The sequence below is a fragment of the Spermophilus citellus genome (assembly GCF_964194105.1).
Source record: "Spermophilus citellus genome assembly, chromosome: 6".
Lineage (NCBI taxonomy): Eukaryota > Metazoa > Chordata > Mammalia > Rodentia > Sciuridae > Spermophilus > Spermophilus citellus.
Genome location: NC_138187.1, coordinates 126,881,118 through 126,906,843, shown reverse-complemented (window position 1 = coordinate 126,906,843; position 25,726 = coordinate 126,881,118). Strand labels below are relative to the sequence as shown.

The window sequence follows — 25,726 nt, the reverse complement described above, 5'->3', positions numbered from 1 at the left end:
GTGGGACTTCCCTGGGGAGCCATCTGACCATCACTCCTGGGCTGGCTCCATGGGAAGCATTTATACTTCTGGGCAGGGAAAGGGGAGCAAAATACCTGTCCATGCCTCTGACTCCGACCCGGGAGGGACCCTGTCCATCTGCAGAGTGTCAGGACCTCCAGCTCCTTAGCACCCCCTCCATCCAGCTCCCCCTTCATCTCTTAACCTCTCTGACCCCAACTGTCATATGGGAAAATGTCCGCTCCGCCCACCTCTCTGGGGTTTGGGGAGGGTAAGGAGAATCAGTGGGCATAAAAGGGATTTGTAAACAGTCCATGGCTCTGCAAACCCCGGGGAAGAGGATCAGGCTCAGGCCTCCGGACCCTCCATGCACAGGCTTCAGGCTCCCGGTCCCCTGCTGCTGCCTTAAGATGCAGAACATGGGCACGCTGTAGCTGTCAGTCACAAGATAGCTCCTTCACCTTCCCCAGGGGCGTCTTCACCTTCCCCAGGGGCATGTCCACCTCCCTGGAGCCTTTAAACTTCCCTAGTTTAGTTCTCCTGTAAAGCTGTTAAAAGGAGGTCTGGATTCACCACCGCCACCCCCATCCGCACTGTGGCCCCTTCTCTCCACGTAACTTTGACGCACAAACATTAACCCTGAGGTTTCCGGAGGTGGCTGCCAGGACTGGCGCTGGTCTGGCTGCGGTGTGCGCCTGGCCAGTCTCTTGCTCTGGAACCAGATTCACTGATCATGAGGAAAATCTCTGGGAAGGGTCAAGAGAGTCAAGCAGGTTTCGGCTTGGGTAAGGAGATGATCTTTTCCAGATCAGAAGCCAGAGACAGACCCTGGCCTCTGTCTTTCCTACTGAGACCTGAGCTTAACCAGGGCCAAAGATGAGACTCACATCTGAAACAGGCCACAACACAAACTGCTTAGTAATACCTGATATGGGGACCATACTTCACAGTTTATGATATGCTTTTAATTTATCTTCTTAAGGACAATCCCTCAGAGGGGTCATGGGGTATGTATTGTTACCCCGTTGGTATAGATGAGGCCACTGAGGCTCAAAGGAGTTAAATGGTTTGCCTGGGGTTGCAAAGCTACAGACTGGGGGTACTTATTTGATGGTGGTAGCACTACTTTGAACCCAAATCTTCTGGTAAATTCAGTGACATTTCCATGTTGCTACAGATAGCTATGAGTGGGTGGGGGGGGGGGGGTTTCAAGAATACTCTTTGGAAAGATGGGGCAAAACTTTGGGGAAAGCCTGAGATCAGAGTCAGAAAAGATTTAAGCTGCTGCCAGAGGAGGCTCCAATAACAGACACGGTTCCTCCAGCCTCAATATGAGAAAGCCGAGCGCCTGGGAACTCAGCCTTCTCAGACCACCCAAGCCAGCCGTGTGTTGGGGAGAGGGGGGGTGGATCATTCAGGTGTTGGATGGTTGCCTGACAGCATCACAAAGAGGAAGGTGGAGATGAGTGACATTCCCACAAAGAGGAAACAGGAAAGAGTCAACAGGTTACAAGGTATAGTGACAAGAGAACTGGTGTAAGAGTTTGAGGGTCTGGAACTCCCAGTCCAGCTCTGTCACTAACTGTCTGTTGGATTTGGGGCATTTCTTTCTGAACATTTCTATTTGTTGATGGCTCGACTATGACAAGGTGTTATAATAGCAGTGAGGTGTGAAACAAGATTGTGCGTGGAAGTGCCTAGCACAGTGCCCCACCCAGTGCTCCGTCCATGGCCATGATTACTACAAGGCCTGGGAGCGATACTGGTTGGAAGGGAAAAACACCCCCCTCTAAAAGGAGAATGCCTCCCTCCCTCCCTCTCCCCCATACACATGCACACCCGGCCAGAAATAAATTGCCACACGGAGTGCTTGCGAGTGACGGCGCCCAGCCACAGACTGCCAGAGCCAGCAGAGTGAATGAGCTGCAGCATGAATGAGAGGGGGAGCGGCTGAGTCTGCAAACAGGCTGCGTGCCTGGTGCTACAACCGCAGGCGCGCCGCCATGGTCAATGGCAAGGGGGAGGGGGTGGAGAGGCTGCCAGCAAGAAAGGGAGCCAGTGGGGGTCAGGGAGCTGCACCGCCTGTGAATGAATGTCCCCCGATGGAAGGCTGATAGCCCAGAGCTTTGTCCTTCCTTCTGCAGTCCCCTCTCAGTACGGATCCTTGCTCACCCTTTCTGGGAGACACCATGGAAAACCTGGCTGGGACATTTAGTAAGGTTGTGCCCCACGCCTGTACCAAGGAGGCACTTCTTGCATGAGAGTCAGGCTTACCAGCAGCACGTGTGACATACAGTGGGCATTACCCTTAACTCCTCAGAAAGATGCCTCAATGGAGATCAGCACATGGCCCTCAGAGAAACCCAACCTAGGCATGGTTTCCTCCCATTTGTGGAGCAGATGAAGTAGTTGGCTTGCATTCGGGCCATGATGTAGGAAAATCCAACGTGAGACTCTCAATAAGATGAGATGCTCACATTATAAGAGGCAAGTGGGAGCGAGGGAGCTAACTGAGGGAAGAGAAGATTCACGTCTCCTGTCATGCTCACTCCTATTTAAATTGTTTGTTTTCCTGACTGTTTTCCCAGTGGTTGGTGTTTAATTTATATTCCTATAATGTGGGCTCACGGCATGGCACTTGGAGGTTACAAAATGTTTTCATGCCCATTGACCATTAGACCTCAAAAGGAATGCAGAGAAATAGAGCAGGAATCATCATTCCCATCAGCAGAGGCCCAATGTGATTAGGAGCATGTTAATAAGTAGGAAAAATTTTGCTCTCTCCATAGACTCCTATGTATTGACCTCTCAATCACCAACTGAAACTCTTGAGAATGGGCTTCATTCCCTCTATGAGAAGCACATTATAAATCTTAAGCAATGCATGAATTCTGGCTTATTACTGCAGAGGGAACGATTTGGTTTCGGTTGCACCTAAAATAAACTGCCATCAGCAACTGAAAGAGTTTCTTGCTCAATTATTCTGTGAGCAGAAACTGGCATGGGGCTCTGGGCTTGGAATGCAGGGTTAGCACGAGGGCTGGGAGGGTGAAGGGAATGGTCTGTGGAGTTCCTGAGACTTCCCCAGGAACCTCTCGGGAACAGAGCCTGAGCTCTGGATAGCTGACATGGCCCTGGGTTGCAATCCATGAGCTGTAAACAAGTTCTGAAGGCTGGATGGGCCCAGCCACGTGTGTGTGGCACTGAAGAGGGCACTGACTGATGGCAGTGGGCTGCTAGAAATTTCATATATTCCTCCAAAAGATGAACAATCACAAAGCATTAGTGATGGTCTCATTTGCATTTTCCAGAGTAGGCTCTGAGCAATCCCAGCTCCCCTTTCTGAAAACAGGTGTTTAAAAAGGAAAGAGTTTTACCATCACTAAATTTAGGAAATTCCACGTTAAACCACCGTAAGTAGGTGTCTTTAGTAGAACTCAGAACTTTTTTTATATATATTTTTTTAGTTTTTAGGTGGACACAATATCTTTATTTTATTTTTATGTGGTGCTGAGAATCAAACCCAGTACCCTGCGCATGCCAGGCGAGTGTGCTACAACTTGAGCCACATCCCCAGGCCTCAGAACTTTTAATAAGCTAATGTGGATCATGAATCCCTAAGAAGGGAGACCATAGGACAGTGAATCTGCCTTTCTCATAGATAGCCTTCCAGGACTAATATTTAAAAATCAAACTTCAGGGAACCCTAATTTAGTTCACTCTCCTTTTTTGGACTAAAGAAAAACAATAAACTCAGAGATGTATAATGATCCGCTTGGGGCTGCACAGTTGCTCGATGCTGAATCAAGACTGTGCCAAAGCTTGGCTTTTTTCTATTGTGCCTCTTAACTCAAAGAATGCTACAAAGTCTAATGTGGACCAGAGTTCAGGAAATCATGGATCCAAGGCAAGAAAAATTCCCAGCGTTAGCCTTTTACCCCTTTATAATCTGGTGTAGTATATATTTTTATGACTTTGTGTGCCCCAGTCAGGAGGTAGAGAGCACTTTCTTATTAAAGATGATCCTACTGATAACCTTCCTCCCAAAGCCCACAGACCCTATGGAGTCTTGCTCCCTAGAAATGAAAAACCCAGAAAGCAAAGAGTATAAAGCAGTCTTAGGGTGGGCAGATTCTTCTGAAATGAGTATAAGCCCGGCAAGCTCTGAAAGCCAATGAGACTTGCTCACTATGCCCCAGAGTGATTCACACCTCTTTGTTTAGAAGTCCTAAGCAAGAGCATTGGAAAAAAGCACGGCAGCTCTCCCCCTGGGTGGAACTAAGCCATGATCTGTGGGTTTAGGACTGCTGAGGTCCTGCTCCAACTTTCTCTCTGTGCCTATGCCCATCTCTTTGGCTTGTCCATGCCCAGTCTAGGAGCACTATGATTGTTCTTTCGTTGCATATACTTTGCAATGGATTGGAATGAATGCCTTTGTATTACAATGTGATGCCCCTGGGACTCTGGGATATCATAACAAAAGGTTAACAGCTATTTCTTTAAGACACATCTCAGAGCAGAGTCCTAAATGCTTGTGATCCAAGTAGGAAATTTAATAGGGAGGCTACAGAAGTAAGAGTCCAGAGAGAGGGTCCAGGCAGCATGACACTTTTGGGTTATGTGGTGGCAATCAGGAGACCACTGCAGACACATCTCATCTACCTGACCGTTCTATCTGGGACCATTGATGCTCCCGGGACCAAATGGAGCCAGGGAAGGAGAGGGGAGTGAAGGCCACCTGCCTCCTGGGCTCAGGGCCCAAGCATCTCTCACCAGCTCTTCATCAACAGCTGCCACCAAGGATCAGACGGCCTGCCCCAGAAGCAGAGTAAGGGCTGCACTCAGAGGCAGTATCCACCCTAAGCATGCACTGCCAGTCCTTCAGGAAGAACATTCTTTCTGTAGTCTCCTCCCCAGCTGCAAAATGCTCCCCAAGAGGCCAGGAAGACCAGGTCTTTGATTGAGCACTAACTAGGAGCGAGGCACTGTGCTAAGCCAGAGGAAGACAAGAAAATAGACCGTCTTCATCCATGTGGAGTTATTTTCTAGTGAGGATGCTGACCTCAAACAGGGGAATTTCAGATGGTCATGTGTATTACAGAAGAAAGGATCAGCTTGTCTGGGAGGGCCTGGGTAGAACAGTCAGCAGGGGCCTCTTCAAGTGTCTCAGCAAAGTTCTGCCGACCAAAAAGTGGACACCCCAGGCCTTATGTACTCCGTCTGTGAAGTGATGATGATGGCAAGAAGCCAAAACAATTATGCCTTCTATGACTCTTCTGCCCTCTCCTGCTGCTGGGTAACAGGCAAAGTCTCACAGTAGGGGTGGGGGGAGAGAGAGAAAGGGAGGGTTTGCCACTCTCTGTAACAGAATACAGATCTTCTTGCTAGTTTCCTCTCTAGAGCAATATAAAGAATGTATTTGCAGCCTCCACCCCCACCGCCCTTCCATGTCATCTTAAGCCTTCCCTGACCAACTCTGCAGGGCCATCTTCCCATTCACTCATTCAGGCACAGTAATAGACACTGGGGATTCAGACTTGAGATGCACATGGTCCCTGTCTTTTAAGCAGACTGTCTGTGGTTTCCTTGTTTATTTATACCCCTGTATACTTAGGTTTGGTCTTTGCAACGTGATTGTAAGTACTTTTAAAGTCAGGCTCATAGCACCAGAATGTCTGCATTTAGTCCAGGTGTATACACTAGGTATTCCATGAATGCTTGCTGAACCAAGGAGTATTACTCCTACAGCTCAAAGATCGTCCTATGAATTAGATCATTTTCTTTGTCCAGAGCCATTTCTTCAGAGCCTTCAGGAGGGTCTTCCTCTGTTGAGGACTGAGAGCCTGAACCAGCCAGGAACACCAAGTCCATGGTATCTCCTGGGCTGTGGATGTGAAACCAGCCCTAATACTCAGAGAAGTCTGCAGCGGCTGCCCCTGAGCTCTGAAACCCAGTGGAAGTTGTTACCGGAAATAGAGTGAGAGGCGGGGAGTGCTTTGGAAGCAAATGAGAGCAATATTGGAGCTTCATGCTTCTTAGAATTTTTTTTTCTTTTCCTCTGAAAGGGCCTAGATTACAGAAGTCAAGAGATGAGGGGGGAGGGCTTTAGCAGAAAGAAGCAGGGTGCAGCCAGGGAACGTGCGCCACCCCTTTCCACCATTAGACCTGTACCAGGCGGGGGTCCTGGAGGAGGTTTCTCTGAGGTTATGGAGGGGTGGGAACAAAGAGCCACTGGGAGACGGAGGGGGAGGTTAGATCTGGGTCCCTGTGTTTTCCACATTGCTCCGATGATGAAACTAAATTGTTAGGATTCAGTGTATGGGAGGAGGGGTGGGCGGGAAAGATGTTTTCCATGGCCTCAGCTAAGAATACTATGTTTTTAAAGCTATTTCAGAGCCATGGGAAAGAAGGAACAGTGAGTACAGATCTGCTAATGAGGTGGTGGAGCCTCCTGAAGAGCAGGCAGTCGTTACACCGGGCTCCAGAAGGGGGCGTGATGGGCACAGCCAGGGACCCAGGAGCTAGACCAGGCTCTTGGTGGCCCCTCACCTAGGAAAGGAGTAGCCCCAGTTCTGTCGCTCTGTGCAGAGGGAAAGACAGAGGTTTGCCCCTTTAAACATCCCATCCAATACTTCACCCAAATCCCCTGCATTCTTCAGGACTTCCCAGCTGCAGTGTGTCTGCCCAAGAAGAAGCTACCCCTGGAGGCTGGGTCAGCTAAGCAAGATCCTAATACCTGAAAAGAGTGATATGCTAAAGCAGACAAGTTCAAATTGAAACCTTCCTATTCCCCCATTTTTACTGCCTGGTGGGGTGGGAATTCGTGCATTCCAAATGCCAAGCAGCCTGATAAGTGGAAGCAGCTGGATTTGGAGCTCAGCATCTGCAGAATATCTGGCTAAGATATCCCCCTATCCTGAACAGTTCTTTCTGCTCAGAGCAATCTCTGCCTGTCAGACTCCAGGAGGTCAAGAACTAATGGAGGGAGGAGTCAAAATCAGGTTGACCTCCAAACCTGTGCTCTTCACCTGATGCTCAGCTGTGACAGCACAAACTCTCTTTTTATTCTGAGGTTATCAGAAGACCTCGGAGATTCTGCATTTTTAAAAGTGGGGATGGAAGGCAATGTGTGAGAAGGGCAGTCATTAAACATATTTTCCTACTTCCCTGTCAAGTTCAAGGAGTTTGGGTGGAGAGGGCTTTGATAGAAATATGTCACTCATCATCCCCCAGATATTCAGTAATCCTGAATCCAGGTTTCCCCGGCACCTTGGGAACACATATGCATGAGTTTGCTTGCTCATTGCCTGTCTCCTTTGACTGGCAATGAGCAGAAGGGCAGGGCCATCATCTAAGTTGTCCATTGTTACGTATCCAGCAGTGGGCACATGGTAGGTACTAAATAACTATGTGTGGTCTGCTGAATGAATATGTAATCCAGAACTCTGGCAGAGTTAGGATACAACTCAATACAGATTTTAATGAATAACTGTTTACCCAGCACTGTGCTGGATGTTGTAGGAGCTGCAGAGAAAATATAATCTCGTTTATTTAAGCTATAACAGGTAGAAGAGAGGAGGAGGAGGAAGAGTTGGGGGGCGGCGGCAGAGCTGTGAAGTTAGAAAGGAGTCAGGCTGGCTCTGTAGTCTGAGTAAACATCTTGGTGATCATTTTGGTAACACAGGAAACGCCTCACTCATCTCAGATCCCTGGAGGTGGGTTTCCCCGTGTTATTCTAGATCCGTGCACACTGTAGCCTCAATTAACGCACAGGTTACAAAGTAGGGTTCCACTACAGGACTCTAGACTCCTCCATCATGTAGCAAGCAAGATGCTCATGTAGCAGGTGTTCAATAAATTCGTTGTAGCGGTTTTTAAAAACCAATGGGGAGAATACTCTTATTTTTGTCAATGATCCATGTTTTGCTCTCAACCCTTCCTTCTGGCCATTACATAAATGATGTATTTTAGGTTCTTTTGCAACCTGTTCCCATCTTATTTGAGAAATGAGTTGATCAGAATATTTTCCCCTCTCCCTCCCTCCAACAAAGCATCCCCAGAAGCTTCAACTCTGGAGGCGATGGGTCGAAAGGAAGAAGATGACTGCAGTTCCTGGAAGAAACAGACCACCAACATCCGGAAAACCTTCATCTTCATGGAAGTGCTCGGGTCGTAAGTCCTGGGGAGTGGGAGCCCCGGGAGGGCTTGGGGAGGTGCTGGGGGGAGTTGTTCTGGTAGCAGCAATGGGTGAACTGGACTGAGGCTTCTGTGACTCTAAGAGGCCTAGGGGGAGTTTTGTGGCCTGGGGGTGGGCGAGTGGCATGAGGGAAAGGTTTGTTTAAGACCTGGGATGACTTGGTGCACTGGAGTCCTCAGGGATCACCAGCCCCTTTCCCTCAGGTTCTACATCCCTCTGAGCTACACCCAGAGATCTCCCTCTCTCCTTGGCAAAAGAGGAATTGGGGAGCACTTCTGGAGATTCAGTGATCCTAGAACTTTCCGGGGACTCCTCATTTCCCCCATCAGTGATCTAGCCAATCTCACTGCACGATTTGGAGCTTCTGAGACTAGAGAGGTGTGGGCCACACACACCGGAAGCGGCCCCCACCTCCTCTCTTCTCTGTGTTTCAGTGCTTGGGTTTTGCCACTGTCCAAACTCCTACCAGCCCGCAGGCGCCTGTGCTTGCCCCTTGACGATGATCACGGAGCTGGCAGTCACCAGACAGCTTCTCTGAAGCTGACTTTCCACTTAGTCGTGCCTCTCCCCCAGGAGGCTGCAGTCTCTGACGCAGGCAGGCAGCAGCTCGGGGCCATGGGCCCTCACCTCTTCAGAGGCCCAGCTGGTCAGCTAATTAGCCCGGGCTAATTGGGCCTGGGCAGGGAGGAGTGTTCATGGGGCAAGCTCTCCCTTTAGCCAGTCCTGGCCCAGTGTGCTGCACTCTGCCCTGGCTAGGAGACAGCAGATGAGGACGGATAACCTCGCTCTTGCTGCAGAGAGGAGCCAGGCATAGCCAAGAAGAGCCCTCTGGGTCTTCCTGGCACAGATTGCCAGGTTCTGCCACACTTCTGAGGATCTTCTCAGCAGTGGTGCTGGTCATCAGAGTGCCGGCCTTCCATCAGGGGCCCTTGCCAAGACACAGTTAGCTAGAGAGAGGGGGTTTTGGCAGGAGAGAGGGACAAGGCTCATGAATGAATCAGAAATGATTTGTTAAGCATCCCCAGATGGAGGGAAACGGGGAGAGGGAAGGCCAGGTTGAGGAGAGTTTATCCACGTCTGCTATAAACTTGTGCTGTGGGACTGTCAGAAGACAGATGCACCCCCCCCCCCCCCGTAGGAGCTCAATGAGTTCTACTGTAGAAATAGCTAAACTTCGAGGGACACTGGGGTCATCTGAGAGCTTATCACTCCAGCTTTTAACTGTGAATATGTTTAAACAGAAAGAAAAGGTGAAGTGAACATCAATATACCCACCACCTAAATCCAACAGTTGTTGACATTTCCTTATACAAGTGGATCCCCTGTATTCTCCGGTTCCACGTGTGCAGATCCAAGCAACAGCGGATCAAAAAAAAAAAAAAAAAAAAAAATTCAGAAAATAACTCTCATCTGTACCGAAAAAATCTGTTCAGATTTTTTCCCCATTATTATTCCCTAAACAATATATTATAACAACAATTTACATAGAATTGGCATAAGCTTCAGGCAAAAACTGCAACATTGTATAGAAGGGACTTGACCATTCACAGATTTTGGTATCCTAAAGGGTTCTGGAACCAGTGCCCCATGGATGCTCAGGGATGCATTTGTTTTATACACACACATATTTCTCTGAACTATTTATAAACAAGTTACAAATACCATGACATGTCACCTCTTCTGCGTCTTCTCTGTCTACATCGCCTGCCTGTTTTACCTTCTGACACAGGCAATCTTGACTACTCAAAACTAGTTCTCTGCTCCCCACCCTGGCAGTGGCAGGGTAAAGCCCTCTAGTCCTCCTCCTGTGCCTCACCCCACCTCAATGGAGCCACCTGCAGGACTAAAGCAGCCTGAGACAGAACAACAGTAACACCCTCTCAAATTGCCATAATACCACAAAACTCCAGGTGATCCCACATGCAGATGGTGCCATGTGGATGGTACCCTCAGGTTGGGGCATACTGAAGGCCCTTATTTAATGCCATTCCCCAGCAAGCCCCAGCTCTGAAATCAGGGGACTATCCATGTGTGGTTCTAGAGGTTCGGGTTGATAGATAGGACTCTGAAGGTGGATTCTAGTATGTCACAGCGGGAAGAAATCTTTAAGGCCAAGTAGCTCAATTGTCATTTTATAGATTAGGAAAATGGAGTCTAAGATGAGAACACACAACTAATCCTTTCCTGACCCCAACTTGCCCTCCATGCACTAAACCATCCATTCATGCTTCAGCAAGTATTTATTGAGCATTTTCTATACACAACCAGCCATGGGGCCTGGTGCCATCCTCATTCACCTTCCATTATACCCTGCCTCAGACTTCACAGATGGCGCCATTCCTCACCTCCATGGTCCCTCCACCCCTCAGCCAATGCTAGAAGGGAATCAGACAAGCTACACCTCCAGCCCCTCCACACTTTCTCTCATGCTTCCTCTCCACTCCCGCCTGAAACACTTCCAACTCTTCCCCACTCCCCCACTAGGTTCATTTATCCCTTAAAACTGAGCTCAGATTATTCTTAAATCAGAGGTGATATATTATGTGCTCCTTGGCTATCCCAGTGGGTCATTTTGAACAAATTAAGACAAAGGTGCCCCTTCCCCAGCACTCCTTCTGTCTTCTGGGAGGAAAATATTGTAATAATTATCCTGTGAGCATAAATACGGGCTACAAGGTGAATAGCACCTGTTGAAATTGTGCACAACCTTCCCAACCACTGCCCACAGGATACCACATTAAGTACAGGTTTTCTGTGGTCTCATAATATGTCATCCTTATGTGCATGTGTCTCTCTCTCATACTAGATTCTCGCTCACAGAGCTTCCATCAGTTAGAGGAGCATTCACTGAACTCCTGAAAGCCTTTTTTCAAACTGAATGTGAATTGCTTACTTGTCTGTGCTCCTTGCTGGTCTACAGACCCCATAAGAATGGGAATCTCCGTTTTTTTATCTCCAATGTTTAAGACTCAGTAGGTGCTCAATAAATCTCGGCTGAAGGGATAAGCAAATGAATGAATGCACAAGCAAGCCCTGAAGCTCAAATGAGCTCTGTGCAGCAAAGGAGCAGGAACCAGACACAGGAAGTGCCACATATTTTTCCAATGCAGGTTTTCAAAGTCCTTGCAAAAGCTTGACTGTGGCTGGGCCTTCATTCCAGGATTCCCAGATGGCAGGGGAGATGGTGGCTCAGCTCTTCCCTCATTTACATTCCATTCCTCTTGCATAGTTAGGTATTCTCCATGATTTTATTCAAATTAAGAATAATTATAGTATCCAACACATATGGAGTTTGGGTTTGGGTTTTGGGTACTGGGGATTACACCCAGGAGCACTGTGCCACTGAGTTACACCACCCACCCCCAGCTCTTTTTATTTTTTGAGATAGGGTCTTACATCATTGCCCAGTTTGTCCTCAAACTTGAGATCCTCCTGACTCAGCCTCTCAAGTCACTGGGGTTACAAGCTGCACCACCATGCCTGGCTAATACATATGGCTTTAATAGATGTCAGAAATGCTGCTAACCACCTTACATATTTAATTTATTTAATCTTCTATACAACCAACCTTACAGATCAGGGTCTAACAATGTTTCCACTTTTCAGATGAGGAAACTAAATATAGAAATTAAGTATCAACCTGCCCCCAAACCTGAGATTCTAACATGGACAATCAGGCTCCAGTATCCGCCCTCAGCTCAGCTACTGTTCTTCTTCATGGTGCTGGGGATCGAACCTAGGGCCTCCTGTGTGCTAAGCAAGCACCATACCACGGAGCCACATCCCTGGCCCTTTACCTGCCGGGTCTCTAGAAGATCCCCTACAAATGAAGAAGCCCGCAATTTGGAATTCTACCTTGTTTTCCCTTTGGGTTCCATCTGCTGTTTTCAGGGTCTGCCCCAGAAGCTGCAGGGTTGTGTCTTTAGTCTTTGCAGAACCCACTGAATGAATGAGAAGGTGCTCAGCCGTCTGGTTCTCAGAGATTATCACCATCTAAAATGGATACATTGGTCTTCCCCGCCCCACTGTGTCTGAGTCTTTCCTCTGTTGCTGCCACCACTGCCACTCCAACGGGCCACACTGCACCTTCTTGCAAGAGAATGGCCCCGGCAGTGGCCTCTCTTTCATGGACTTGCTTAGTGGAGAAATCGCCACAGCTGAGGGAGAGTATCTGGAAGTCATCCCCCAGTTATGGAAACAGGAAAAAACCCCATTCCGGGTGTAGGCAGGGAAAAGCCCCTGCCTACACCCAGAATGGGGTCTTTTCCTTCCCATATGACCCATGAAGGAAAAGGTAGCCTGGCATGTCAGGTAGTCCTGCCATTCATGCAGCTGGCCCAGGCCCACCATGACAATGGAGACTCATTTTCAGTCGTACCATCACATACCCTCCAGAATGTTCTCTAGACGATCAGAACTAAGTTTTATCTCTTGGCCTCCTCCCCTTCCAGAGGAGCATTTTCGGAAGTTTTCCTGGTGAAGCAACGGGTGACTGGGAAGCTCTTTGCCTTGAAGTGCATCAAGAAGTCACCTGCCTTCCGGGACAGCAGCTTGGAGAATGAGATTGCTGTGTTGAAAAAGTGAGTGGCTCTTATGGTTGGTTGGGTGGTGCAACTGTGGGATCACGATGTGCCCTTCATTAATTGCTTTGAGGAAAAACTGGGCTATATTACCACACTCAAAGACACTGCTCCCTTTGAGACCATGGGTCAGTTTGGTCAATCAGATAAATTTAGTCAGACAGCTGCCCTGGCTGATTTTTTTTTTTCCCAGAAAATTGACTAGCAAACCCACTAGTGGCAGAGTTGGTATTTGCATGTAGGCCAGAGAGTAATTAGCCCAAAGGAACAAAAGTCAATTGATAGCCAGCACCAAGAAGAATCAATAATTAAGGAGACAGCATGAGACTTGGAAATTAGCTTCAGTTTGATCAAAAACAAATGCAGGTTCAGCACCCCAACTGTCATGTAACCACTGGTGACACTAACAAATCATCAAATGTTGTTTACAATAAAACTCTTACCACAAACCCTTGTGAAATCCCTACTATGTATCAAGAGTGTATTAGGCACATGGGATTGGGACAGAAAGAGGAGACAGACAAAATTCCTTAATCTCAGGAACTCACATTTTCCAAATGGAGACAGAGGTGCCCATAACAAACTCTAACCCCATCCGAAGAGAAGCGCACTAGCAGAAGGTGGGGCGTGGAGGACATAGGATTCGTTCTACCTACCTGGCTTTCACGAATGTGGGTTATTAGGCACATGTTCAAGGAAGTAAATTAATGGATGAGTAAAATTTTATAAGGGCAAAAGGGGAGGTCCAGAAAGGAAGTCCAGGCTGAGAGCAGCACAAACATCAGCATAAAATCATAGGAGTTCATGGGCTACTAGGGAAAACTGAGCATTAGAAGTTCCTAAATTTGAAATGAGTAACATCAAGGAAAAGGAGATGAAACTGAGATGTGAAATGGGACCTAATTGCAAAGGATTTTCCTTTGATGCCATGATAAAGAACATCAGCTTTATTCTGTTGGCAGAGAGAAGTCCCAAAAGGATTTTAAAGAGTCACATAATCAGAGAAGTATTTGGGAGCCATCCTTCAGAAGCATGGTGGAGGATGAGTTGAGGAGACCAGCCAGAGGGTGGGAGACCAATGACAAGACTTTCACAACAGTCTAGGCATAGAGTGAGAAAAAGCAAAGGTAGTGGCAGGACCTCATGGTAACAAGAAAACTGGAGGCAAGAGACAGTTCAGAAAGAGAAGTGATTGGGTTTGCAGTTGACCAGTGAGAAAAGTATGAATGATGATCTGAGATTGGACAAATGTCACTAAGTAGAGACGAACATCATTGCTTGAAAGTAAAGAAGAAAAGGGAGAGACTTAGAGGAGATGGAAAGAAATTGGTTGGAGCATATTGATTGAAGGTATGTATTCACCGATCCCTATGTAAAGGTGTCTAATAGGATGCTAGAGCTACAAGTAGCATTCCATGGACTGTAACTTCATCAAGAGCAAAGATTATGGTGCTCTTTCTTATCATTGCACTGTATCCACAATATAAATACTATTTGTTCAGCAAGTGAGTAATCAGTAAAGTAATGGTAGCATCATGGGTTTATGAATATAGCTGAACCCATCAAGCGATCAGTGCAACAGGTCTGTGTTTTTAACAATAGCTTAATTGGAAGGGATATGATTGGTTATGTATTTGCTCTTCTCCAGGCACCATAGTTAGCATTTTTGATGCATTATCTCTTTTAGTCCCATTATTATCCTATGAGAGAAATATATTTGTCAGACAAGAAAAATGAGGCTTAGAAGATTTGAGAAAGCTAGTTAATGTTACCCAATTAATAAGTGCCTGATTCGTATCTGAACTCAGGCCCAGCGGGCCCAGGTTCTAAGGACTTAGTCCCTGTGCTGCACAGCCATGAGTAAAGCTTGCTGAAGACGTTCCTCCTCCCGGGCATGCCCAGAATTGCCGCCTGGAAAGCCAAGCCCCTCAGCTAACATGATTAATCCACTTGACTCAGTCTCTGAGTCATCACAGACAAAGGTCACCCAGGGCAGGGTTTCCCAGAACGACTGACACTTCAGATCATTCTGAGCTATGTTGGGGACTGTCCCAAGCATGTCAGATGTCCAGCAGCATTTCTGCCTCCACCTTCTAGGTGCCAGTAGCACATCCCACGCTGATTATCAAAAACGTCTTTATTGTCAAATGTCCCCTGAGGGGTAAAATATCCCATGGTTGAGAATTACTGATCTAAGGGACATCACACAGAAAATAAGTATCTTCCTTGTTTTTCACAATATCCTGGAATAATAAATTTTCAACAACTTCCCATGGTTACCCAAGAGGGAGTTCAGCTCACCTACACCTCTCCTGCTGTTATACTTTCTCCATGCAGTGTTTCTGAAAGAGAGACGGATATCCATTTTGTAGAATAACCAGGCTTTGGGAACCCTTTAGTCTTCCTCAATTCTTGGGTACCCCTTAGTCCTCCATTATTGTTCTCCTCCTTCTCCTCTTCCTCCTCCTCTTCTTCCTCCTCCTCCTCCTCCTCCTCCTCCTTCTTCTTTTTCTCCTCCCCCTCCTCCTTCTTTTCCTTCCCCTCCTCCTCCTCCTCCTTCCTCTCCTTCTCCTTCTTCTTCTTCTCCTCTTCCTCCTCCTCCTCCTCCTCTTCTTCCTCCTCCTCCTCCTCCTCTTCTTCTTCTTCCTCCTCCTCCTCCTTCTTCTTCTTTTTCTCCTCCCCCTCCTCCTCCTCCTCCTCCTCCTCCTCCTCCTCCTCCTCCTCCTCCTTCTCCTTCTCCTTCGTTTGAAGTTGATGATCAAACCCAGAGCCTCACATCCTAGTAAAATCTCAGCACATACTCTACCATTGAGCTACATCCTGAACCCTTTCTAGGCTCTTTAAACTTTGTCTTTTGTTAAAGTTTAAAAAAAATCCTGAAGTAACACTGAAACATTTGTTCCCTGAAAGCACAACAATCAATTATTCATTCAATCAATGTGGATCAAACACCACCCTGGGAATCTTTTCTCTGGGGATACTTTATGACAGCCAACTTCTTACAAAGGCTCCTCCAGGAACCAGTCTTTCTAAATACTGCCATAAAGAGTGTCTAGCAGACTCTCTGGAGCTGGGGCTGCATTCTTTGTCCAGACCACCTGAACCACATACCTTTGACTATGACGCTTACTTTTTCCCAGGATCAAGCATGAGAACATCGTGACCCTGGAGGACATCTACGAGAGCAGCACTCACTACTACCTGGTCATGCAGCTGTAAGTGAAAGGTGACCCCTCTCCTCTACAGAGGCCTGTTGGAGCCTGGGAGGCTCAGAGGAGATTGGTCAGTGGTGAGAACATGGAAACTAAAAAACAAAAGTAGAATTAGTCTGAGAGGTTCTGAATTGCTAAGACATCTTTTGGAGTTGTATACCCCTGGTCACAGGCGTGCTGTGTGAGCTGAGGAGTAAATCTGGGGCTGATTATTGAGTTGGTATGTACCAGAACAGGCTTCCTGTCATCACAATATTTCCTTCAAGTGGGAAAAGAGCTGTCTGTGCTCTTCTGCCTCCCTATCCATCCCGGAGACGTTCTGGGACTTCCCCACAATGCAGCAACTGAAGGGGTAATGCCAGGTACATACAGCATGGGCCACCAGAACCCTTCTCTGCCGCCATGACTGGAGTCCATTTTGACAAGTCTTTGTCAATCAACTGGATAGCAAATGTATTAACATCATTTCAGGGTAAAGTTACTATAGAAGTAGAAGGCACAGGGTAGATAGATTTCAATTCAATATAAAGAAAGACTTTCTCAAAAGCGATCCACTCAGAGTTAAAAACTGTATTGTGTGTATCCATCTGTAGGACAGAAATAGAATGTCATTAGAAAGGTCTCTGTTGCTGTCATATCCACATAGAGTTCTGCCTGATGGTGACTGCATGTGGGTTGGTCAGTGCTCCCCACGGCACAGCCTTGGGTTCAAAGACACCTCTATGGTGTCTAAAAGGTACACACAGAACTCCCATAGACACACGCCACTCTGCAAACTCAGTATGGCTGGGCACCATGGGTTTTGACTGATGAGCCAACTCCTCAGAAACTTCAATGCATTAATTTGATTAACTATTGGCTCACTGAAGCCCAGGAAAGAGAAGAAGCAGGCAGTCAAGGGATGGAGGTGGGAAGGGCCCAAAGTGACAATAACCAGTGAGCAGGGACCAAGTGGCACCTTCAGGAGGCCAATTCAACAAGATTAGCATAAAGGTATTCTACAGGCTAAAGGGAGACAAGGAGGCGGGCAGGTTTAGGTGTCACTTGGGAGCTACCAAGCCTCCTAAGGGCACCTCCAGGACCCAGGCCATTCATAGTCAGGTGTTCATAGCTGTATTCAAAGAACATCTTTCTTGGGAGCCTCCAGTTCCTATCACAGAGCCCAGAGCCCAGAGACAGAAACAAGGAGAGCACAATGGTATGGGTTTGACTGGATACATTCTATTCCTCCATTGCTACCTGGTGCTGTCAGCTGTGCAGAGGCACAACTAATGTCATGGAACAGTGGAAATGGGGGCCAGGATGGTGAGAGCATCAGAACCTCCAGATCATGTTCAAAATAGTCCAGGGATGTTCATTCCCAGAGAAGAGGAGGTCTCAGGAGAGCATTTTGCCAGCTCCACATACTTGAAACGATTCTTGTAAAAAAGATGTTTTGCTTGTTCTGTGTGGTCCCAATGGGTGGAATCTGTGTCTTCTGGAAAGAATTAAAGGTCATCAGGTTTCAACATAATACATGGAAATATTAAGAAACCAAACACTTTGTCATCAGAGGTAGTGAGTTCTCTGACACTTACGTGTTCCCGTGCAGACTAAAAAACTTTCAGACAAAAATGGTGTCGATGGTATTCAAGAGATGGGAGGTTGGACTTGCTGTTAAGCCCCCCTGTATCCTGAGACACGATGCCATTTGAGTCTCGAAACACTTCTATGGCCCCACCTATGATGCCAGCTTTAGGTAGTCCATTTTCCCAAAACGTGGAACGAAATCCTTATATAAGCAGAGATGTCTCGTTTTTCAAACCTTTTCTTTCCTTTTTTGCCCAATTTCTATGTCACTTCTTTCATTCATAATGGCTTCCTGTGTCCCAGGCCAGGAAGGAAGACAGATAAGGAATGTGTGCACAGAAGGGATTATTGGCTTCTTTTGCAACCCCAAACAGGGACATTTGCATTATAAAGGAAGCTCCCAGAGAGAAACTTGGCTCAGAGAAATGATTCCCTAGTTACACCAGGCACCTGAGGAGTTGTTCAGAGACTGGATTGGGCCTCCCCTCCCCTTCTAATCACAGTTCCTGGGCACCTTCCTGTTGTGTCTCAGCTGTGTCTCCCTTGGCCACAAAGCAAACACACTGGCATCCCACTGACCTGCATGAAGAACTGGATTCCTGTTCTTGCCCTTTGCCCACAGTGTTTCTGGAGGGGAGCTTTTTGACCGGATCCTGGAGCGGGGCGTGTACACAGAGAAGGATGCCAGTCTGGTGATCCAGCAGGTCTTGTCAGCAGTGAAATACCTCCATGAGAATGGCATCGTCCACAGAGACTTAAAGGTGCCAAGGCCTAAGCACCCAGTGGGAAACAGGGAAGGACCCTTTCAGAAGACACCTGAATTGTGAGAAGTCGAGGTGCTATCAAAAAAAGAGGATTGGATCAATTGGACTCCCAAGGCCTCTTCTGCCCTCAGATTCCTTAAACAAGTCTTGGGTGGCTAAACAATGGTTGTTAGTTTGCACCTCAGGTTTTTCCTGAACCTTGGACTGTGCCTTCCCCTATTTAAGGTATCAAAATAATCACAGTGAAATCAAGAGCAACAAATACTTTTTGAGGGTCTACATGGCACCAGGCATCATGGTAGACTTTGGTGAGGTCAGAGGAATTAACCAAAGATTGGTTTCCTCAAAAATCAGATGGTCGTGGGGTAGATGGGAGGGAAGGGAGAAGGGTTACAAGGCTAAGCAAAGTCAGGACCATAAGGAAAACACAGAGTTCTGGGGTACAGAAGTAAGGGCATAGGTTAAAGGAAGGAAGGGGGAATGGGAGAAGATGAGCTTGGCCTCAGAGACAGGAGCCCAGGGCTGAGCTTCCTAAGAAATTATATTAAAGAGAAAGAGAGATATGTTTCAAGGGACTGTGTCCTATACCACACATTTCCTTCTCCTGCAGCCTGAAAACCTGCTGTACCTCACCCCTGAAGAGAATTCGAAGATCATGATCACAGACTTTGGTCTGTCCAAGATGGAACAGAGTGGTGTCATGTCCACGGCCTGTGGGACCCCAGGCTACGTGGGTGAGTCTGGAGGCAGGAAGGAAGTTGACAGTTGACTATAGTCAACCACAGGGATGTAAGTCACAGAGAGGGGTGATTGTGAGGAGTCAGGGTTCCCCTTTGGAGTTACCCAGGTAGAGCATTCATTTATGAGATTCAGGACCAGCCAATCCATCTATCTCCAGAACTACCCCTACTTCTTTCAAATCTGACATTTTTAAAGACAGCCTACCCCTAAGCCCTCTCTAGCCCTCAAGCTATCCTTTGACTATCACCCCTGCAGACAGATCTCTGTCTTTGTCTTTCCAGTAGGACCAAAACCAGAAACAAGATCACAAACCCAAAGATCAGTAGAGAGCTCAGGGGTTGAGCACTAGCCCCGATCCCTCTCACACTCTAGAGGAAACCTCACCCTCCAACTGTGAGGGGAGCCTAGAAGCATGGGAAGTTGAGTTTGGGCCTAAAGAACCTACCTATGGGCCCCTGAAATTTACACCCAAGGAAGCACTCTGGGGAACTGGCATAGGTGGGGCATCCCATCCAAGCAGACCTTTGGGCTTCCAGGGATCCTGAAAAGATAAGAGCAGGCAGGGTGCCTGGTGAAAGCATTTCTGGGATCTCTGCAGGAGGAAGCTGAGACAGAATATCACTCCTGCCCATTTCCTCTTAGGCAATCATCATCTGTTTGCAATTGGAAAATGGGAAGCAGAGTGGGAACCTACTCTCTCCCAAAAAGGGAGGTCAATTACTCCAAAAGATATTGAGTTCCAGTGGGTACAAAGCCGAGGTATCTAGGATAAACACAGAAGGCAGCTCTCTACTGCCCCAGGCTCCCAAAGGATAGACCTCGTCCATGTCTTCATGGCGGGCAAAGCCCCTGCTCTCAGAAGGTACTCAGGCGGGAAAGTTACTGTCTGCTCTCTAGGAGCCTCCTAACTAATGAGGAGACTCCGCCTCTGGTTTCCAGGGGAAGGTGGAAGCTCTCTCCCAGGACCCACCTGGGGCTCTCCCAGTGTGAAAGGAAAGATGCTACCCTGGCCTTGGGGATCCCCTCTCTGGCTGGGAAGACAATGGTCCTACTCTCAGAGAGTACTCAATGTATGATAAGGGAGGACTAGCTCCAGAGATCCCTAGTCTGATGGAGGAGTCAGAGAGCCTGTCACGTGGGAATTCCCAGTCCAATGGAAGAGGCACAGTCCCTCTTCATAGGAGGATTTAGTCTTCCTAGGATTTAGTCTTCCTCTGCTCTTGGGGAATTTTCAGTCTCACAGAAACAATACCATCCCCTGAGCTATCCTTGTTCCCTTCTCTAAGCTTCTTCCTGACCTCCAGCCCCCACTCCACAGCCCTCTTCTCTCGCCCCCCAGCCCTGACTCTGACATTGGTTTGCTGCAGCTCCGGAAGTGCTGGCCCAGAAACCCTATAGCAAGGCTGTGGATTGCTGGTCCATTGGCGTCATCACCTACATATTGTGAGTAGAAGCTGGCATTGGCTCAGACTTTGGGAAGTCTTGAAGCCTGCCCACCCCTCTCTTCCCCTCCCCATCTCAGTTCCTCCTCCAAAGCAAGTGCGTGTGAGAATGAACACGTATGCATGCTTACTCATGCATACAACTCCAAAGGTTGCTTGGTCCTAATCTCCAGCACATTATGAAGCAGAGCTCAGCACGCACCCACTGCTCAACCACCTGGTGCTCCCTCCTCCTGCACCCACCTCCATTTGTTGCATATAAATATGCCAAGTCCCATTCTGGAACCAGCAAGAGGTCAAGCCAGACTGGGAGCCCAGGTGGACCCAGCACCCCTGCATCTCAGTTTTTTCCCTTACCTAGTCTCCCAGGGCAAAACCATAGACTGAGTAAAGCTGGTCAGGGCCTCTGCTTTTTGCTCCTCTCCTTACATTCTAGGGCTCTCCCTTTCCTGACCTGTTCACCCCCTCTTCCCCACATCTATCCTTGCCTGTAGCAGGCTTTGCTCTTAAGAAAAATAATCCGCTATTAGACATTTACCCCTTAGTGTGGATTCGGTTCTCTATTTCCTCAGTTTATGTTGAATAATTATTCTGGTGCTTCCGTTTATACAACAAAGACTCACTCTCTACTCTAAGTCAATCTCTGGGCTAAGTGCTAAAGAGTAGAACAACGAACAAAGCAGCCTAAAAAAATCCCTCATGAAAATCACATTCCGGAGGACATTCCACATGCCTTCTCAAAGATAGTTTGTACAGGGCATCCAAGAGTCGGAGGAAGTACCGGGAGAGGTAGTAAGGGTTGGGGGACATAATGTACAAAGACCAGGGATGCCAGGTCAGGCCTGGGCTCCTGCACATAGTCTTTATGGGACCTGTGTCATTGCTGAATCAGAGGTAGATCCACGTCCTGTCACAGTGCTGGTTTGGGACCCTTATGCCCCCACCCTCGTGAATACAGTGCGAACTAGGGTAGGAGAGAGACTGACCCAGGGAGGAGGGGGTGTACCTCAGTAGTGTACCTCCTTCCTGTCCCACTGCAGGCTGTGTGGGTACCCTCCTTTTTATGAAGAAACGGAGTCAAAGCTTTTTGAGAAGATCAAAGAAGGCTACTATGAGTTCGAGTCTCCATTCTGGGATGACATTTCTGAGTCAGGTAAGGCCAGAGGGTGTGAAGGACAAGATAACAGGCTCAAGGCAGAGGCTGCCAAGAGAAAAGATCTTAACGAAGGGTGACAGTCCTGGTTCTTCCAAGTCCCCGGGGATCTTATAAAACAGGCTACCAGGAAAAGTAGAGAAATCTTCATCTGGTTCAAAGGCCAGATAACTATTTAAGGTTTATGTTCTTATTTTCTTACAGGTGGAAACAATGTGTCTGATTGCGGGGAAAAAGGGTGAACTTTAGATGAGAGGCTGGAAGGGCAGAGTCAGGCAGAGAGAAGAGTTTCAGGCCAGATGTGGCAAAACCAAGCACTTAGATACCAGGACAGGGCACGCAATGTCTATTCATATGAGAAGGTGATCATACACGCTTGTTGTGTCTGTGAAGTGGAGATCAGAAATGGAATGAGCCAGCACTCACGTGTGTGCCCATGTGCTAGTGCTGGCCCATATATCTGTGCAAATGCATGCACACATGGAGTGCAGGCACCCCAGTGCCTCATGACTAGCAAGGTTTCTGCAGTGCTGTGTGGGTGACGCTTCTCAGAGCCTCTCTTCTTGGGAGTTTATAGTGGGTTGTTATGAGGTGGTTTGGATTTTTTTTTTCCTCTTTTAAGACTCTTAAAATTGCCTCTTTGGAAGATTAGCTAAAGATGCATTCACCGCCACCCACCAGCCCGGAAGTGAATTTACATCAGTCATGAAATCTGGTCCTTAGCTGTCGTGTGTCTGATTGCTCCCCTTAGCCAAGGATTTTATTTGCCACTTGCTGGAGAAGGACCCAAATGAGCGGTATACCTGTGAGAAGGCCTTGAGGCACCCCTGGTGAGTGAGAAACAGCGTGAACCCTCAATTCTCATCCTGTGGTTCCCAAAGACACCTGACTCATCCACATGGTGGTTTCTTGGAACTGGCTTGCCCTGAGCCCCTGACGGTGGAGACATCCAGGAGCACATCCAGGTGGAGGTGCAAGTAGCATTTAATCAAGCAGGTTCTGACCCAGGAGTGGCAGCTGGGTTATCCAGTCAATTCTGGAGGCAGACACAGCAGGTGCTGTCATTCAGCAGCCCTGGGTGTCCTGGTGACTCCCAGGTGGTGCAGTGTTCAGTACTAGCTGCTCAAAAGAAAACCCTCTCATGTTCTTTTTTTTTAAAGAGAGAGAGAGAGAAATTTTTAATATTTATTTTTCAGTTTTCGGTGGACATAACATCTTTATTTTTATTTTATGTGGTGCTGAGGATCGAACCCAGCGCCCCGCGCATGCCAGGCAACCGAGTTACCTCTTGAGCCACATCCCCAGCCCCCCCACCCCCCATCTTATGTTCTTAAGAGCATCATTTGACTCTAAGATCAAACCTGTTCCATGTGAAGAAATTTTTTCCCAAGCTACTTGAAGTAGCTTCCCATTTCCTGCCATAGTGAGCTTAAATTTCTTGGTCTTTCTAAATTTTCCCTAATCTGACCCTTTATCTCCATGTTCATTTCCCAAGATTTCTAACACACCACCTTCTGTTCCAGATAGACCTAAAGTTATACTTCTCTTCCTGTCCTTCTCTACCCTCTCATCCAAGCTCTTTCCTAACTATTTTTTGGATCATACCACCTCTAAGAATGTCCTGCCTCCTGCCCTCTGTGTTGCATGTTTGAAAGTCGGGATCCCTTCCCAGAGTCTGTGACTCCTGCAATCCATGCAGACCTCCTCATTCCCCTTTATTAATTATGCAGCTTACTGTAACCTTCCCTGGTCCATGGCATGAAACACCACCACACCCCTGGATTGTGGGCTCTTGGGGATTGGGGTTCATTTCTCTCACTTCTCTGGGTCCTTTAGTAATTGTCCTAGTACTGTGCACATGGCAAGTGTCTGTGGAATCCAAGGGAGTAAGAGACTAAGGGGAGGGGAAAGGGCATCATGTATCAGATGGCCTCACTGAGGATGGCTTCAGGAGGAGCTAGTTGCAAGCAAGGTTTGGAACTACAGCATAGTAATATCACAAGTGCCCAGTGATGCAGGGGTCCATAAATATTTCCTGTAAAGCCTGTGCTGGCCATACTATCTTTGTGACAACTACTCGATTACTGGGCCCTGCTGGTCTGGCACAAAAACACCTAAATGAATAACCATGGCTGCATTCCAGTGGGACCAGACTAGACAACACAGACAATGGGTAGATTTAGCCCATAGGCCATAGTTTGCCAACCCTGCTCTAAAATATTTAGTTTTACCAAAGTATAAGCCCATTATGACCTGCCCAATGGGAGCAGAAAAGCCCTGGTTCTAGCCCTTTCCTATTGTGAATCAGCCTTCTCCTGGGGCATTCTACTCAGCTTGAACCTGGGCCTACCTTCACAGCCCCCTGCCCACCCCTTGACTGAGTGTCCACAGCTACACAGTAGCCAGGGACCCCTCCTGCATCCACAGGATCAATGGAAACACAGCCCTCCACCGGGACATCTACCCATCTGTCAGCCTCCAGATCCAGAAGAACTTTGCCAAGAGCAAGTGGAGGGTGAGCTGTCCTCTGCTGGGGAGTGGGGAGCAGTGGGGTACTGGAGGCTGGGCTAGGTGGGGGCTAGTGGAAGAGCCTACCTCAGGGCATCCCTTCAGGCAATAGAGAGCCCCTGATCCCCCTAAATGATAAGTGGGCACATTGGCTTCAAGAGGCCACAGGGAAAGGAAACACTCTTGAGCCCCTTGGGTCTCTAAGGATGCTGTGTCTCCTTAGCAAGCCTTCAACGCAGCCGCCGTGGTGCACCACATGCGGAAGCTCCATATGAACCTGCACAGCCCCGGCACCCGCCCCGAGGTCGAGAACCGGCCACCTGCCATGCAAGCCTCAGAAGTCTCTAGACCCGGCTCCCCTGAGATTACCATCACAGAAGCACCAGCCCTGGACCAGAGCACCCCACTCCCCACACTGACCCAGATGCCCTGCCAGCACGGACCTCAGTCTGTGGTCCCCGGTGGCAGGTCCCTCAACTGTCTGGTCAATGGCTCCCTCCGCATCAGCAGCAGCCTGGTGCCCATGCACCAGGGGCCTCTAGCCACTGGGCCCTGTGGCTGCTGCTCCAGCTGCCTGAGCATTGGGAACAAGGGAAAGTCTTCCTACTGCTCGGAGCCCACACTCCTCAAAAAGGCCAACAAAAAACAGTAGGTATTTTCAGCCAACAACAGAGCCCTAGCTGTGCTCAACCAGGTCTGAAAGAACCCCAGCAAAAGGACTGAAAGAAATTAATAACAAGGCCTCTTCTCTGCTCAAAGGCAGCTCTGATAGTGGGAAGAGCCTGGTTGAGGGGAAGGGGCTGCTTCTAGGCCTGTCCCTACCACTCACTGACTGTGAGGCCATTGACAACTAGTGAGTGTCTCCCTTTCTAGCTTGCTGAGCTGCAAAATGGGTTGTTTGAAGCGTATTGACCTGCTCAGACTGCCCCACAGAGACACTGTAAATGTCATGGGGTGAAGCAACAGAGATTATAAAAGCTCACAGAAAACTGGGTGTATGTGGGGGTGTGCATTAGATTCCCTGAGTTTCTAGGACCTCCACGTTTGGGGAGGAAAGGGGTAGGAACGCGGATTGTCTCGTCTTCTCTACAGGAGCTTGAACTTTGTGAAGCTCATGAAAGGAGAGCTGGGCAGATGCCATGGCACAGAGAACATCCCCCACCTCCACCCCCAGCTCTTCCTTCTTCCTCCCTCAAATAATTCAAGGCCTCTGCTGTCTCCTTTCCAGGAACTTCAAATCAGAGGTCATGGTGCCAGTTAAAGCTGGTGGCAGTTCCCACTGCCGGGCAGGGCAGACTGGGGTCTGTCTCATTATGTGATCCCTGGAGTCCAGGCCTGTGTTACTATAGTTTTCAGGTGAGGCCTAGAGGCTGGGAAACCTGGATGCGGGGCTCAGGAAGGGCTTCTATTCCAGAGGGAAAGCCCCACCCCAGGGTTTAAATGATGGTTCTGAGGGGACAGTGACAGCAGCCCCACCTACACTCTGAACACCTTTCCTTTGCAGGGAACATGTCCAACTCTTCTCTGCCCGTCCAAACCTGGCATCTACCCTGCAGAGGG

The 25,726-nt window shown here is 48.2% G+C and overlaps 1 protein-coding gene across 3 annotated transcripts; it reads left to right on the top strand.

Annotated features, from left to right (window-relative positions):
- Positions 1-733: 733 nt before the first annotated feature.
- On the top strand, positions 734-25,485 carry CAMK1G (calcium/calmodulin dependent protein kinase IG; the record flags this gene model as incomplete). 3 transcript variants are annotated; one of them, XM_081299734.1, is made up of 12 exons in its annotated part: positions 734-785; positions 8,052-8,172; positions 12,649-12,777; positions 15,918-15,992; positions 18,181-18,319; positions 18,933-19,056; positions 20,431-20,506; positions 21,546-21,658; positions 22,410-22,488; positions 24,086-24,173; positions 24,390-24,814; positions 25,395-25,485. In XM_081299734.1, 12 exons carry the CDS (start codon positions 734-736, stop codon positions 25,483-25,485), a joined length of 1,512 nt encoding a protein of 503 aa, XP_081155860.1. The 3 variants fall into 3 exon arrangements, with proteins under 3 accessions (XP_081155860.1, XP_081155861.1, XP_081155862.1); XM_081299735.1 differs by lacking the exon at positions 734-785 and having other exon boundaries at positions 8,081-8,172; positions 18,933-19,086; XM_081299736.1 differs by lacking the exons at positions 734-785; positions 24,086-24,173; positions 24,390-24,814 and having other exon boundaries at positions 8,081-8,172.
- Between the last annotated feature and the right edge of the window lie 241 nt (positions 25,486-25,726).